This window comes from Petromyzon marinus, chromosome 39 (genome assembly GCF_048934315.1).
Source record: "Petromyzon marinus isolate PM22_M1 ecotype Great Lakes invasive population chromosome 39, UKy_Petmar_22M1.pri1.0, whole genome shotgun sequence".
In the NCBI taxonomy this organism is placed as follows: Eukaryota; Metazoa; Chordata; class Hyperoartia; order Petromyzontiformes; family Petromyzontidae; genus Petromyzon; species Petromyzon marinus.
In genome coordinates, this window is record NC_133705.1 from 17,278,510 (window position 1) to 17,293,209 (window position 14,700).

The 14,700-nt window shown below is 53.3% G+C and overlaps 1 protein-coding gene across 1 annotated transcript in view; it reads left to right on the top strand.

Annotated features, from left to right (window-relative positions):
- The window catches only part of LOC116950397 (inward rectifier potassium channel 13-like), a 33,472-nt gene extending 19,141 nt beyond the window's left edge, over window positions 1-14,331 (top strand). Inside the window, exons 3-4 of the mRNA XM_076072796.1 lie at window positions 75-845; window positions 13,427-14,331. Coding sequence (XP_075928911.1) covers window positions 75-845; window positions 13,427-13,968 — 1,313 coding nt within the window. The 3' untranslated portion in view covers window positions 13,969-14,331. The remainder of the gene's footprint in view (window positions 1-74; window positions 846-13,426) is intronic.
- The last annotated feature ends 369 nt before the right edge of the window (window positions 14,332-14,700 follow it).

Below are 14,700 nucleotides of genomic sequence, written 5' to 3' on the forward strand. Positions count from 1 at the left end.
CAGACTCACGGACCGGAGTGCAGGCAACCAAGACCCCGACCCAGATAAGAAGTGAGTCCATGGTGAGTGGTGAGTAGGTGACTCGACTGAGTCGCTCGCAGCCACGGTGGCGGCGGGGGTCTCCCTGGCCGTGGAGGCCGGGCTCCCAGTGGATCCGGCCGGCCCTGGCTCCCCGGGTGGACACAGCTCCCACGGCGTCCCTCGCGAGCCTGGGGGGGTCCCCAGTGACTCGGGTGCCACCGAGGCCTCCAGTGGTCCTCTGAGCTCCAATAATGTCTCCACTTGCGATGGGTACGGTGGAGCCTCCGGAGGAAGCCTCAACGGCCACGGTGGAGGTCACGGTGGAGGCCACGTCGGAGACTCCGGAGGAAGCCTCAACGGCCACGGTGGAGGTCACGGTGGAGGTCACAACGGCGCCGGCGGGGTACCCGGCGGCCGTCTGATCGGTCGGGACGGCTCCTGCCACCTGCGCTGGGCTCCGCGGGGTCCTCGTGCCGCGCTGCGCCGCCTCGGGGACGTGTGGACCTCGCTGCTCGAGCTGCGCTGGGGCCTCATGCTGCTCACGTTCGGCGCTACCTTCGCGCTCTCGTGGTTGCTCTTCGGCCTCGCCTGGTACGCACTGGCCGTGCTGCACGGCGACCTGGGCCCCGGCAAGGAGGCGTCCTCGGGCCCCGTGTGCGTGCAGAAGCTCACGGGGCTGCTGGCTGCCTTCTTGTTCGCCCTGGAGAGCCAGCTGACCATCGGCTACGGGGCCATGTACCCCGACCCCGAGGCGTGCCCCGCGGCAGCCGCGCTGCTGAGCGCGCACATGGTGCTGGGCCTCATGCTGGACGCGCTCATGACCGGTGAGGGAGGGCAAGAGAGAGAGAGTGGGTGGGTGAGAGTGCGTGTTGGAGTTGGGAGTGTGGGAGGGTGGGTGAGAGTGCGAGGGAGATCATGTGTGCGTGTTAGAGAGTGTGTGTGTCAGTGAGAGTATTTGAGTTTATTTGTTTCAAGGATGCTCCGGTCCAGCCAGTTTCCCGGCTGTTTTACACGGGCGATCCGTGGCGCGTGAGCACAGCAACGCAAAGGCGGGGGAGTGCGTGAGAGCTGAGTGTGGGGAGCGCAACGGCTAGCGCGCTGCACTACGGACCCTGAGCCCCGGGTTCGATTCGAATGCGTACTTGTTGCGATATGTAAACATCGCCACTGAGGAGACAAAGGCTGATGGGTGTGGTGCTGGCCACCCATCCCCTCGTGTGCCTCAAAAGTTGATTACGGATACACGGAGGATATTTGTCTATGCGTGTGAGTGAGAAATAGTGAGTGGGAATGTGGCACGGGGAGTGTGTCTCTGCTACTCTCGCCTGTCATGGCAGCAAGATTGTTCACTCGCGAGCTGAATTGCAACGTGAGGTTTACTGGCCACGACGAGAGGGCTTCAGCAAAGAGCGTTAGTGTCGTTTTGCTGTTCATACTCCATTGAAGGAGCGGAGACCACGGTGGGTTTACTGCTACAACTGCGGCCCGCGGTGTTGGGTTGCATGGCCACAATCGCACTCCTGTGGCTTCTGTGTTCAAGTCACCATTTACGAAACTGTGCACATAACAGACACGGCTCCCACAGTATTTCGCACGCAACGCCCAGACCTCCACACACGCTCCCTCACATCCATGTGGAATGCAGTCCTCTGATGAAGCTTTCCAGCCAACGTTCAAAGCGTTCCTCTGTCAGCTGTGTGGCCTTGTGGAACTGGCGTAGCGGTGACCCGATCCGAGCTAAACACTCATGTACACTCATGTACACGTGTGTCGCCATTCGGACCTCTCATGGAGATGACCGGCAGAATTGATGCGAGGGTTGGCCAGATACTCTTTGGTTCTATTGGGTAAAATCACAATAGGTAAAAAAATAAAATAACAAAAATCACGACGTTTCGGCCACAACACAAGCGGCCTTCATCAGGTGAAGGGACGAGACTGTCTGGAGGACAGCGCTGGAGTGAAAAAAGCCACGCTCAGATCACGACCTTTAAGCTGTGTGAGAAGAAACAAAGCGCCTTGACAAAGGAATTAGCATATAATTTAGCATTGAAATGGCTCATTGAAATAGCTAAGTTAAAGTATACACATCCGCAGAGGCACCCCTTGACAAAGGAATTAGCATAGAATTTAGCATTGAAATAGCTGAGTAATTAGAGTTGTAACTGGTCACAGAAATAGCTATGTTAAAGTCAGAGCATATACATTCACCGAGGCAACCAGTACAAATCAAACTGGAGAATTTAGCGAAACACAACCACGCTCAGACCGTGGACCTTTAAACTGTGTGCGAGCAAACAAGGTGTCCTGACAAATAAATTAGCATAAAAATTAGCATTTGATTTGCCGATTTTAGAAAAGAGGTGGTGTACGTGCCGGTGGACTTGCCGTTTGGCGCGGGGGGGGGGGGGGGAGTTTACCTATTGATGGTGTGAAAAGGGAATTTATAAGAGCTGCGAAAGTTTGGGGTACCACTACTTGAAAAATATACTGTACCATTGAAATGAGTTTAATGTTTAGTTCGATTTAGAACATCTTTCCAATGGTTGCTTAATTTGAAACCATCTTCTCAGTTGAAATTGTGTCTGTGTTTGTAGATCTGAATTGCCTCGTGAACAAATCTCTGATAAAAACCCGTGGGTTTGCAAATAACCTTGGTATCGGAGAAAATTATATCGTGATCACCCACAGCGTTGTAACAGTGATCAGCCACGTCAGAAGAATTCGTTTTGCCGCGTTTCAAATCTGATTTGTGCTCGCGAATTCGGTCAGAGACATGTCGCTTTGTCTCCCTGATATAGCAATCACCGTAGGTACAACTCAATTTGTAAACCCCGGGGTACTGTAAGTCAGGAATGACATCCTTCACGGATGGGATAAGATCACGAATTTTGTGTACTGTATTGAACCGGACCTGGATCTTGTGTTTGTTTAGAATTTTGGAAATCTTTTTAGTAACGCCTGCTATATATGGTAGTGTGATGGTTTTGACCGGAGTATCAAGTGGTTGTTTCTGTATGGAGGGAGAAACAGCTTGGCGGATGGTACGGTCAGAGTAACCATTCCTTTCGAGGGCCAGGTGTACATGTTTTAATTCACTGGTCAGGTGGTGTTGGTCCGAAATGCAATGAGCCCTATGGTATAAAGTTTTGATGAGAGAATTATTTTGGGCTGGGTGGTGGTGGGAATCAGGTTTCAAGTAGGAATCTGTGTGGGTGGGTTTCCTGTAGACAGAATGCCCCAACGAGCCATCAGGTCTCCTCTCAAACAGAACATCTAAGAATGGTAGCTTGCCATCTTTCTCCACTTCCATGGTGAATTTGATGGCGGGATGTCTGGAATTGATGTGGTGTAGGAAAAGGTTCAGAGCTAGGAGGCCATGTGGCCAAATGACGAAAGTGTCATCCACATATCTCTTCCACAGGGAAGGTCTGAGGGTAGAAGTCTGGATGGCGTCTGATTCAAATTTATCCATGAAAATATTGGCTATCACTGGTGATAAGGGGGATCCCATGGGGGTACCCTCATTTTGTTTGTAGAAGGAGCCATTCCAAGTAAAGTAGGAATTGTTGAGGCAGTGCCTAACCAGTGCAGGTGTGTCGGGGTCTAGTCCATGTTGGACCAAATTTTCAATTATTTCAATGGTATCAGGTACTGGGACCTTGGTGAACAAAGAGACCACATCGAAGCTGACAAGGATATCGTCAGGGGACAGTACAATGTATTTGACCATAGAGACCAATTGGGCTGAGTTAAGTACTGCTGAGGCGGTCTTGCCAGTGAAAGGCAGCAAGGTATCTGACAGAAAACGGGCTAGTCTATAGGTAGGGGAGTTGATCGTGGATACGATGGGTCGAAGTGGGGTGCCATCAAATTCACCATGGAAGTGGAGAAAGATGGCAAGCTACCATTCTTAGATGTTCTGTTTGAGAGGAGACCTGATGGCTCGTTGGGGCATTCTGTCTACAGGAAACCCACCCACACAGATTCCTACTTGAAACCTGATTCCCACCACCACCCAGCCCAAAATAATTCTCTCATCAAAACTTTATACCATAGGGCTCATTGCATTTCGGACCAACACCACCTGACCAGTGAATTAAAACATGTACACCTGGCCCTCAAAAGGAATGGTTACTCTGACCGTACCATCCGCCAAGCTGTTTCTCCCTCCATACAGAAACAACCACTTGATACTCCGGTCAAAACCATCACACTACCATATATAGCAGGCGTTACTAAAAAGATTTCCAAAATTCTAAACAAACACAAGATCCACGTCCGGTTCAATACAGTACACAAAATTCGTGATCTTATCCCATCCGTGAAGGATGTCATTCCTGACTTACAGTACCCCGGGGTTTACAAATTGAGTTGTACCTGCGGTGATTGCTATATCGGGGAGACAAAGCGACATGTCTCTGACCGAATTCGCGAGCACAAATCAGATTTGAAACACGGCAAAACGAATTCTTCTGCCGTGGCTGATCACTGTTACAATGCTGTGGGTGATCACAATATAATTTTCTCCGATACCAAGATTCTTTGCAAACCCACGGGTTTTTATCAGAGATTTGTTCACGAGGCAATTCAGATCTACAAACACAGACACAATTTCAACCGAGAAGATGGTTTCAAATTAAGCAACCATTGGAAAGATGTACAGTATATTTTTCAAGTAGTGGTACCCCAAACTTTCGCAGCTCTTATAAATTCCCTTTTCACACCATCAATAGGTAAACTCCCCCCCCCCCCCCCGCGCCAAACGGCAAGTCCACCGGCACGTGCACCACCTCTTTTCTAAAATCGGCCAATCAAATGCTATTTTTTATGCTAATTTCTTTGTCAGGACACCTTGTTTGCTCGCACACAGTTTAAAGGTCCGCGGTCTGAGCGTGGTTGTGTTTCGCTAAATTCTCCAGTTTGATTTGTACTGGTTGCCTCGGTGAATGTATATGCTCTGACTTTAACATAGCTATTTCTGTGACCAGTTACAAGCTAATCACTCAGCTATTTCAATGCTAAATTCTATGCTAATTCCTTTGTCAAGGGGTGCCTCTGCGGATGTGTATACTTTAACTTAGCTATTTCAATGAGCCATTTCAATGCTAAATTATATGCTAATTCCTTTGTCAAGGCGCTTTGTTTCTTCTCACACAGCTTAAAGGTCGTGATCTGAGCGTGGCTTTTTCACTCCAGCGCTGTCCTCCAGACAGTCTCGTCCCTTCAACTGATGAAGGCCGCTTGTGTTGTGGCCGAAACGTCGTGGTTTTTGTTATTTTTTTACCTACGTGACTTTACCCAATAGAACCAAAGAGTATGGATCCTAGCAGTCACGAAAGCTTTAAATCTAGGGTTGGCCAGATCTTGGAGATGCAATCCAGGTGACAAAAGGACTCTTTAAAAAATGAGCATGATGTGTTTTCCCCAAACAGCTGCTGCCAGGTCAGTCAGTGGGGCTCCTTTATTTATGTAACCATCAGCGGCAGTGGCGGCAGATGAAGAGAACCCCATTGGGACTGATTAAACGGCCTGGGTTACACCCAGACGTTGAGAGCACTCGCACACTTTATTAACACACAAACCACTGACACTAACACACACATGCTCCCCTTAATATTAGTTGAATCCAACTTCCAATAATGCTCAGTCGGGAACGTGTATTATTACCCTCTAGTATTGTGACATGTACACAGATATATATAGAGGAGCTTATTCGGGAAATTAGTGTGAACAGATTTGGGACGTTATAAGAGGCAGTGATGAAATGTAAAGCACCCGTTGGCTGTAGGCAGCCGGCAGGGGAAGCTTTCTCACTGCCCCAGTCGCCCACCGTCAGTCACCGACAAGCGCAGCCCTTTGTTGATCCACTGCTGGATGAGCTCCCCCCCCACCCCCACGCTGTGGGTGTGGGGGTTGTTTGGCCGTGCCTCATCGCCCCGCGGGTTCGTCATCAGCAAGGAATTACGCGTTTTGGGAAATTTGAGTGGTGGCACGGAGCCATAGGCCGTGTTTCCGTCGAGTGCTGATCCGGTAAATGCGAATCCGAATAAACGAAACGCACGTGGTATGAGCGCTGTGGAAACAGCCAGAAAGTCAGCATCTCCCATTCTAGCGGCTGCGTCCCCCCCACCCCGCGTTATTGCCGCGTTCCCCCGCGGTTCCCCCGCGGGTCTCTCCGTCGCCCTGCGTTCGGGTCGGGTTGGGGCCACTTCCTTGAGTGCCAGAAGAGGCGACGCAGGCGCCACGAGGAGCAGGCGCCACGCACTCGGGGACTGTTTGTTGAGGCGCCACGCAACTGGGCGCGCTTCTGCAGTGGCAGCAGCGCGGTCGGGGAGCCGGAAAGGGAAACTGGCTCAGCGATATCGGCCGATTAGGAACGGAGAGCGCTGGTGGTGGGTTTTGGTTTCTTGGAATTGAGCTCGGGGCTACTCCGGGGAGAGAAAGAGGGAGGGGGTGAGGGGCACGGGACGTGAAGCGTGGCGCGACAGCCCCACCCCTCGTGCCACAGGTGTCCCCTGTAGGTGTCCCCTGTAGGTGTCACCTGTAGGTGTACCCTGTAGGTGTACCCTGTAGGTGTCCCCTGTGACACAGGTGTCCCCTGTAGGTGTCCCCTGTAGGTGTACCCTGTGACACAGGTGTCCCCTGTGACACAGGTGTACCCTGTAGGTGTCCCCTGTAGGTGTACCCTGTAGGTGTCCCCTGTAGGTGTACCCTGTAGGTGTCCCCTGTAGGTGTACCCTGTAGTTGTCCCCTGTAGGTGTACCCTGTAGGTGTCCCCTGTAACACAGGTGTCCCCTGTAGGTGTCCCCTGTGACACAGGTGTCCCCTGTAGGTGTCCCCTGTGACACAAGTGTCCCCTGTAGGTGTCCCCTGTAGGTGTACCCTGTGACACAGGTGTCCCCTGTAGGTGTACCCTGTGACACAGGTGTCCCCTGTAGGTGTCCCCTGTAGGTGTCCCCTGTAGGTGTACCCTGTGACACAGGTGTCCCCTGTAGGTGTCCCCTGTGACACAGGTGTCCCCTGTAGGTGTCCCCTGTAGGTGTCCCCTGTGACACAGGTGTCCCCTGTAGGTGTCCCCTGTAGGTGTACCCTGTGACACAAGTGTCCCCTGTAGGTGTTCCCTGTGACACAGGTGTCCCCTGTAGGTGTCCCCTGTGACACAGGTGTCCCCTGTGACACAGGTGTCCCCTGTAGGTGTACCCTGTGACACAGGTGTCCCCTGTGACACAGGTGTCCCCTGTGACACAGGTGTCCCCTGTAGGTGTACCCTGTGACACAGGTGTCCCCTGTAGGTGTACCCTGTGACACAGGTGTCTCCTGTAGGTGTACCCTGTGATACAGGTGTCCCCTGTAGGTGTACCCTGTGACACAGGTGTCCCCTGTAGGTGTACCCTGTGACACAGGTGTACCCTGTGACACAGGTGTCCCCTGTAGGTGTACCCTGTGACACAGGTGTCCCCTGTAGGTGTACCCTGTGACACAGGTGTCCCCTGTAGGTGTACCTTGTGACACAGGTGTACCCTGTGTCACAGGTGTCCCCTGTGACACAGGTGTACCGAGTCCTACGACTCGGTGTGGTTGCTCTCCTGGGTATGGAGACAAAGTTAAAGGTCTCAGCTGGCTGTGATTAAACTGGTTCGCAGCTGCAGCGAGTTGACGGTCTCACCCCGGTCACCCACCACAGAAACACCGCCGGTTTCTATTACTGGCAGTTCCAGTTTCACTGTCTCGTGAAGAAACATTTCTCTAGAACAGCATGCGTGGGTGAGCGCGGGTACAAACTAAAATAGGGGTTCAGTAGTTTTGTGAAATCCGCTGCTGCGAGAAGTTTTTAATCACAAGGGGCGAGGATGCGCTGCTGAGTCTGACGACGTGAATTGGGTGGCGCGACTCGACTAGAATTCACGACGACGACCTCTCACGCAGTCGGGTGGCCGTTGGCGTCTTCTCGGCCTGCCCGGGGCAGTCCACGGCGGCGCGCGTCAACCCGGACCCCTCGGCCTCACGCCGTCGACCTGGCTAGCAGCAGCAGCAGCAAGCAGCAGCAGCAAGCAGCAGTAGCAAGCAGCAGCAGCAGCAGCAGCAAGCAGCAGCAAGCAGCAAGCAGCAGCAGCAGCAAGAAGCAGCAGCAGCAAGCAGCAGTAGCAAGCAGCAGCAGCAGCAGCAAGAAGCAGCAGCAGCAGCAAGCAGCAGCAAGCAGCAGCAGCAAGAAGCAGCAGCAAGCAGCAGCAGCAAGCAGCAGCAGCAGCAGCAAGCAGCAGCAGCAAGCAAGCAGCAGCAAGCAGCAGCAGCAGCAAGAAGCAGCAGCAGCAAGCAGCAGCAGCAGCAAGAAGCAGCAGCAGCAAGCAGCAGCAGCAAGCAGCAGCAAGAAGCAGCAGCAGCAGCAAGCAGCAGCAAGCAGCAGCAGCTCCCTCGCTCCGCACTGCAGCGGAGCGCGAGCAGGCGGAAGCGGCCGCGGTCGCAGACCGAGAGGCGCGGCCGACAGATCCGCGTCCTCGCCAGGCCGAGGGGCCACCGCGGCCCCAGGGCTCGGCTGTGCCGAGCGTTACGAGAACAGCTTGAGCGCGTGTCTTCACTGGGTTCTCGTGCGCCAACTCCCTCGAGTGTTCGTGAGCGGGCAGGTTCGTCAAACCCCTCTGGCCGTGCGCTTGCGCTGCTTCTCTCACCAGCTGCTCCTCTCTCGTCGAGGACCGGACACTCGGTGCCCCACGTGGTCCCAGCCTCGTGTTCGAGTCAACCCATCGCTGTCATAAGCCGTGAAGGCAGTCGCCACATCCGACACGTGCGAGGGGAGCGGTAATCGTCACTTTGTGCCGTGACACCGCCATTCACTTTCTCTGTGGCATTGTTTTGTGTGGGCCGCCCCTCCCCTGGCCCTTCCCTCGGAGTCGACTCGAAACGAAGCTGGCCACTCACTGGCGGTGCCCTGTGCACGGGGTGCGTGCGGTCCCGCAGTGCCCCTATCGCCAGGAAGTGTGGCTTGTTTTATATTATTGTATTTTTGAGCATCCCACGAGATTGTGTCCGTTCGCACCGACGCTTAATGCGGGTCCCCTTGGCAAAGGGGCGTACGGAGTCTTGGCCGTGCGCGAACTGGCGGTTCCCAACTCATTCATGGCCTAAATCTTTTGCTAAATTCTGGGGGTTTCGGCAACGATCTGGCTTTGCTGCACCGCTGCGTACGCGGTCGCTACTATGCCGTGTGAGTCACGGAGTTGAGTCATCGATAATAATATATTAAACCGTGGAGTTGTGACTGTCGTTAATAATGGAACGTTTGTATTCTGCTGCTACTGGTTGCGTAACCGAGTCGGAGTTTCTAGTGGCATTCGTCTGCACTGGGAAGCTCCCTCGGTCTCAACGATCGGTTTGAGACGATTGACCGAGGCCAGTGATGAGGGCGTTACATTTGCCAAGAGAAACCCCACGCGTCCAGAACGCGTGACACTCGTCGTTCCGCACAGATGGGTTCATGAACGTCCGTTCCTTGCAGTGTTCAGCTGCATGTGAAGACCCTGCGAGTGGGGCAGCGGCTGGTGGGCGTGGCCTCCTCGGGGCCTCCTCGGGGCCTCTCGCCCCCCCCCCCCCCATGGAGCGCCAACTTGAGCCTCGGCTCCGCTCTTCCGACTCGAGTCCGTTCAGGTTGCCTGTCCATAGAAACGAGGAGTTGGCACCGCGGCCAGTGCCCTCTCGTCTCGTGGCTGCCAGGCAGTTCGTGTGGCCGGCGCTGGAGCCAGAAATTCATCCCAAATGTCTCAAACACTTTGGAAGCAGCTTCCACTTCAACTTCGCTCGGGCACTTCAATGACGTCAGTCAGGCCTGCAACATATAGCACCACAACTTAGGTTCCATAGATTAGGATAGGAGCGATAGATTTGCGTGACTTTGGCGAGGGATTTGGTCGAGATGATTTGCGAGTGACTTTTTGGTTTCCCTGTTGACTTTGCTAAAGCGACGAGCGACAGAACCGACGACTCCCTGGGACGCGGGGCCACGTGCGTCGCGATCCCATTGCACGGACGGCCCCGTCTCGAGTGTCGACTGTGGCAGTGCGGCCAGAGGAGACCTCGAGAGAGACAGAGAGACCACGAGTCTCATTGGTGAGAGTGATTTGGTCGGTCAACAAAATGACACAAAGGAAAACAAAAGTTACAGCAATGACGCAACTATAAATCATGAGTTTATTTCCTGAAACGAAAGTTGGCTACGGACAAATTGCTTTTAAAATAATTCATAGCAAAGTTAAAACAAAATCTAAAATAATTACACCGATACGGACGTGGCAACTGTCGCCCCCTGCTGCGAGAACGGAGCGGCACCCTCGAGAGAGAGAGCGGGGACTTCGCTGGGTAGAGAAGCGCGACAACACCAACAACAACAACACCAACAACAACATCACCAACAACAACAACACCAACAACATCACCACCAACAACAACATCACCAACAACAACAACACCAACAACATCAACAACAACACCACCAACAACAACAACAACACCAACAACATCACCAACAACAACACCAACAACAACAACATCACCAACATCACCAACAACATCACCAACAACAACATCACCAACAACAACATCACCAACAACAACATCACCAACATCACCAACAACAACATCACCAACAACAACAACATCACCAACATCACCAACATCACCAACAACAACATCACCAACAACAACAACACCAACAACAACATCACCAACAACAACATCACCAACAACAACACCAACATCAACAACATCACCAACAACATCACCACCAACAACATCACCAACAACAACACCAACAACATCACCAACAACAACAACACCAACAACAACATCACCAACAACAACACCAACATCACCAACAACATCACCAACATCACCACCACCAACAACACCAACAACAACACCAACAACATCACCAACAACATCAACAACAACACCAACAACATCACCAACAACAACACCACCAACAACAACACCAACAACAACATCACCAACACCAACATCACCAACAACAACACCAACAACAACATCACCAACAACAACATCACCAACAACAACATCACCAACAACATCAACATCACCAACAACAACAACACCAACAACATCACCACCAACAACAACATCACCACCAACAACACCAACAACAACACCAACATCACCACCAACAACACCAACAACAACATCACCAACAACATCACCACCAACAACAACACCACCAACAACATCACCAACAACAACACCAACAACAACATCACCAACAACAACACCAGCAACAACATCACCAACAACACCAACAACAACATCACCAACAACAACATCACCACCAAGAACAACACCAACAACATCACCACCAACAACACCAACAACAACACCAACGACATCACCAACAACACCAACAACAACACCAACAACAACATCACCAACAACATCACCAACAACAACACCAACAACAACATCAACAACAACAACACCAACAACATCACCAACAACAACATCATCAACAACACCAACACCAACAACACCAACAACATCACCAACAACAACACCAACAACAACATCACCAACAACATCACCAACAACACCAACAACAACAACATCAACAACACCAACAACATCACCAACAACAACAACACCAACAACATCACCAACAACACCAACAACATCACCAACAACATCACCAACAACAACACCAACCACAACACCAACAACAACACCAACATCACCAACAACACCAACAACAACACCAACAACATCAACAACACCAACAACATCACCAACAACACCAACAACACCAAAAACAACACCAACAACAACACCAACAACATCATCACCAACATCATCACCAACAACACCAACAACAACACCAACAACAACATTACCAACAACATCACCAACAACAACATCACCAACAACACCAACAACACCAACAAGAACACCAACAACAACACCAACATCACCAACAACATCACCAACAACACCAACAACAACACCAACAACAACATCACCAACAACAACACCAACACACCGGTGTGCTGTACTAGTGACGAATTGGCACGTTCTGTTTACGTGACAACCCTTACTAGTTGGCTGTGTCGGGTGGTGACGGGTTTAACGACACATTTATATTGATGCGATCTAACCCAAAAAACCTATACAGGGTGCTTCAACATTTTTTTTACATTTCTGAGAATGTTGCGACGACACCACGAGAAACGTGCCGCCCCTCCGGGCTCTGGAGACCTCCTGGAGAAGATCCCAGGCACGTGTTGACAATGATGGCGAACAAGTGGAGGAGACTCTGACGTTTTGAAGCTATTAACATACATTTGTTATCACGTTACAGTGTTCGTTCCTTTCCCATTAAAAGATAGTCCAATGTAAAAGTTAACATTTTTTTGAAGCGCCCTGTATAATGAACGACGCCACCAGCCTGGCGCCTCCGAGCGGCTGTTCAGGGCACGCTCGACGACGCGCGGGGCTCCGTGACGCCGCCTGCGGAGGATCGGCGGGCTGAGTCGCCAGCGAAGGCCAACGCCACCGTCGTCGTAAAATCCGCGGCGTAATCGATTTATAATCGACGGATGTCTCGGCGCGGTTGCGGTGCGAGTGAGGGGTGAGGCCTCGCCAGGCGCGAGTCCCGCGGAGGCCACAGACTCGGGTCTCGAGACTCGGCCCAGGAAGCCACGAGGCCTCGCCCACGGCACCCGGGATTCCAGCCCTCGGGAGCCGCGGGAAAAAGGGAGTCGCCCCCCCTCCTCCTCCTCCCCCGTGGATTCGGCGCTCGGGGGCAGCCCCCGCCCGTGGCTGGAGACGTGCCCAGACCCGCGGGGCCCTCTGGGTTCATGCGTGCGGGGGACGTGACACGGCCGTCTGCGTGCTTGTGATGCGAGGATGGACGCACGTCATCTAGAACGCGTACAACAGGCACACTCGGCCTCTGTGCAGGATGCAGAAACCGTCGACAGTTCCTGGAGCACTGCTTTGTGGTCCTCTTTTCTTCGGGTCACCATCAGAATACATTTAGATAAAGCTTCTTAAGTTTGTCAGCGACCTACGACGGGAGTGCGAGTTCCCAGCGGGTTCTTGGTCTCGTGGTTTGGCACCGAGAGCGCCCTCGGGGTAAACACGGGGGCAGTGGTCAAGTCGTGAAATGTGACGAATAAAACTAAATGCTGCTAGCTAATGGGGATGAGAAATGGAGTGGAGACACAAGCTTCGGGTCGATGTTGAACACAATCGCAGTTTGGCTTCATTGGGCGAATGCAGCCCCCCTGAGCCAAACATCTCGATATAGCGGGACCCTCCTGAACATCGTCGGACTCGGTGTGGCAATCGTGGTAAAATTAACAATGATGAATTTACCCCGCCGTTTGATCCGCCCCCGTGCCGCCCCCAGGAGCGTTCGTGGCCAAGATCGCGCGGCCCAAGCTGCGCGCCGGCACCATCCGCTTCAGCAGCGCGGCGGTGGTGTGGGGGGGCCGCGGGGATCAGCGCCGCCGCCGCCTCCTCGCGTTCCGCGTCGCCAACCTGCGCCCGTCGGCCCTGCTGGACGTGACGGTGTCGGCCGTGCTCTACCGCTCGCGGCCGGGCCGCCCGCTCCGCCAGAGCGCCGTCGACTTTCAGCTGGACCGCCTGGGGCCCCGGCCCTGCCCCTACTTCCTCTTCCCGCTGACCTTCCACCACGAGCTGAGCCCCGACAGCCCCCTGCTGCCGTTGCTGCGAGAGCGGAGGTGGCCGGACGAGCACGTGGAGCTCGCCGTGTTCCTGCAGGCCACCTGCGAGGGCTCGGGCACCGTCTGCCGTCAGAGGACCTCGTACTTGAGGTCGGAGGTCCTGGCCGATCGGCTGTTCGCGCCGATCGGCGTGGATGTGGAGCGCGGCGTCATGGACCTGTCTTTGTTCGACGTGACGGTGGCGGAGGAAGAGAGTGGCGTCTAGTGGCGATAACACGAGTCGACGCGGTGTGGGGGGGGGGGGGACTCGCACCGCATGATCCGGCTAAGAATCCAATCGCCTCCGCCGTCATCATCGCCGCCATCAGTGTGAGAAGCCGCTGGCACACGCGGCCAAAGTCTGTCATCTCTCATCGCTTGCAAGTCAGCGGTTCTCTGCTAAGGAACTGGCCCGAAGTGAAGCACTAACTGCCTACAAGTGCCATTTTTTGTTTACCGTGTGTGTTGCTTAAATTAATGAACTGTAGGTTTCGTCGCGAGTGACGGTGTGCCGTGTGCCCACGTACGATCGTGGCACCTGCGGCTTGCCCTGCAATGTAATTAAAGTCTAGAGTGTTGTCCGTCCCAACCTTGCTGCTTCCTCGCGTCGTGCAGAGCCATCTTGCTGCCGATCCACTCTCGAGCAGGGATTTTCCAGGGCCACATAAAAAAACTGACGTGCTGGTGGGTCATGTAACATGTGCTTGTGACCACGAATCTGGATGTCTACAGCTCTCCAATTTCTACCTCTTATTCATCTCTCATCTCACCGGCCTGTATCTTGTCTCCAGGTATCTCTCCTCTCACTAATCTACCACTTCATGTTTCGGTGGGCCATACCTCAGAGGTCACACTGGGTTGGCCACGTGGCTTTTCAGCGGCCTCTCGTCCTCCTGCACCTCTGTATGTGACGATCCGAGCAGGCGACCGGCTCATTCACCTGCATTGTGCCAACCTC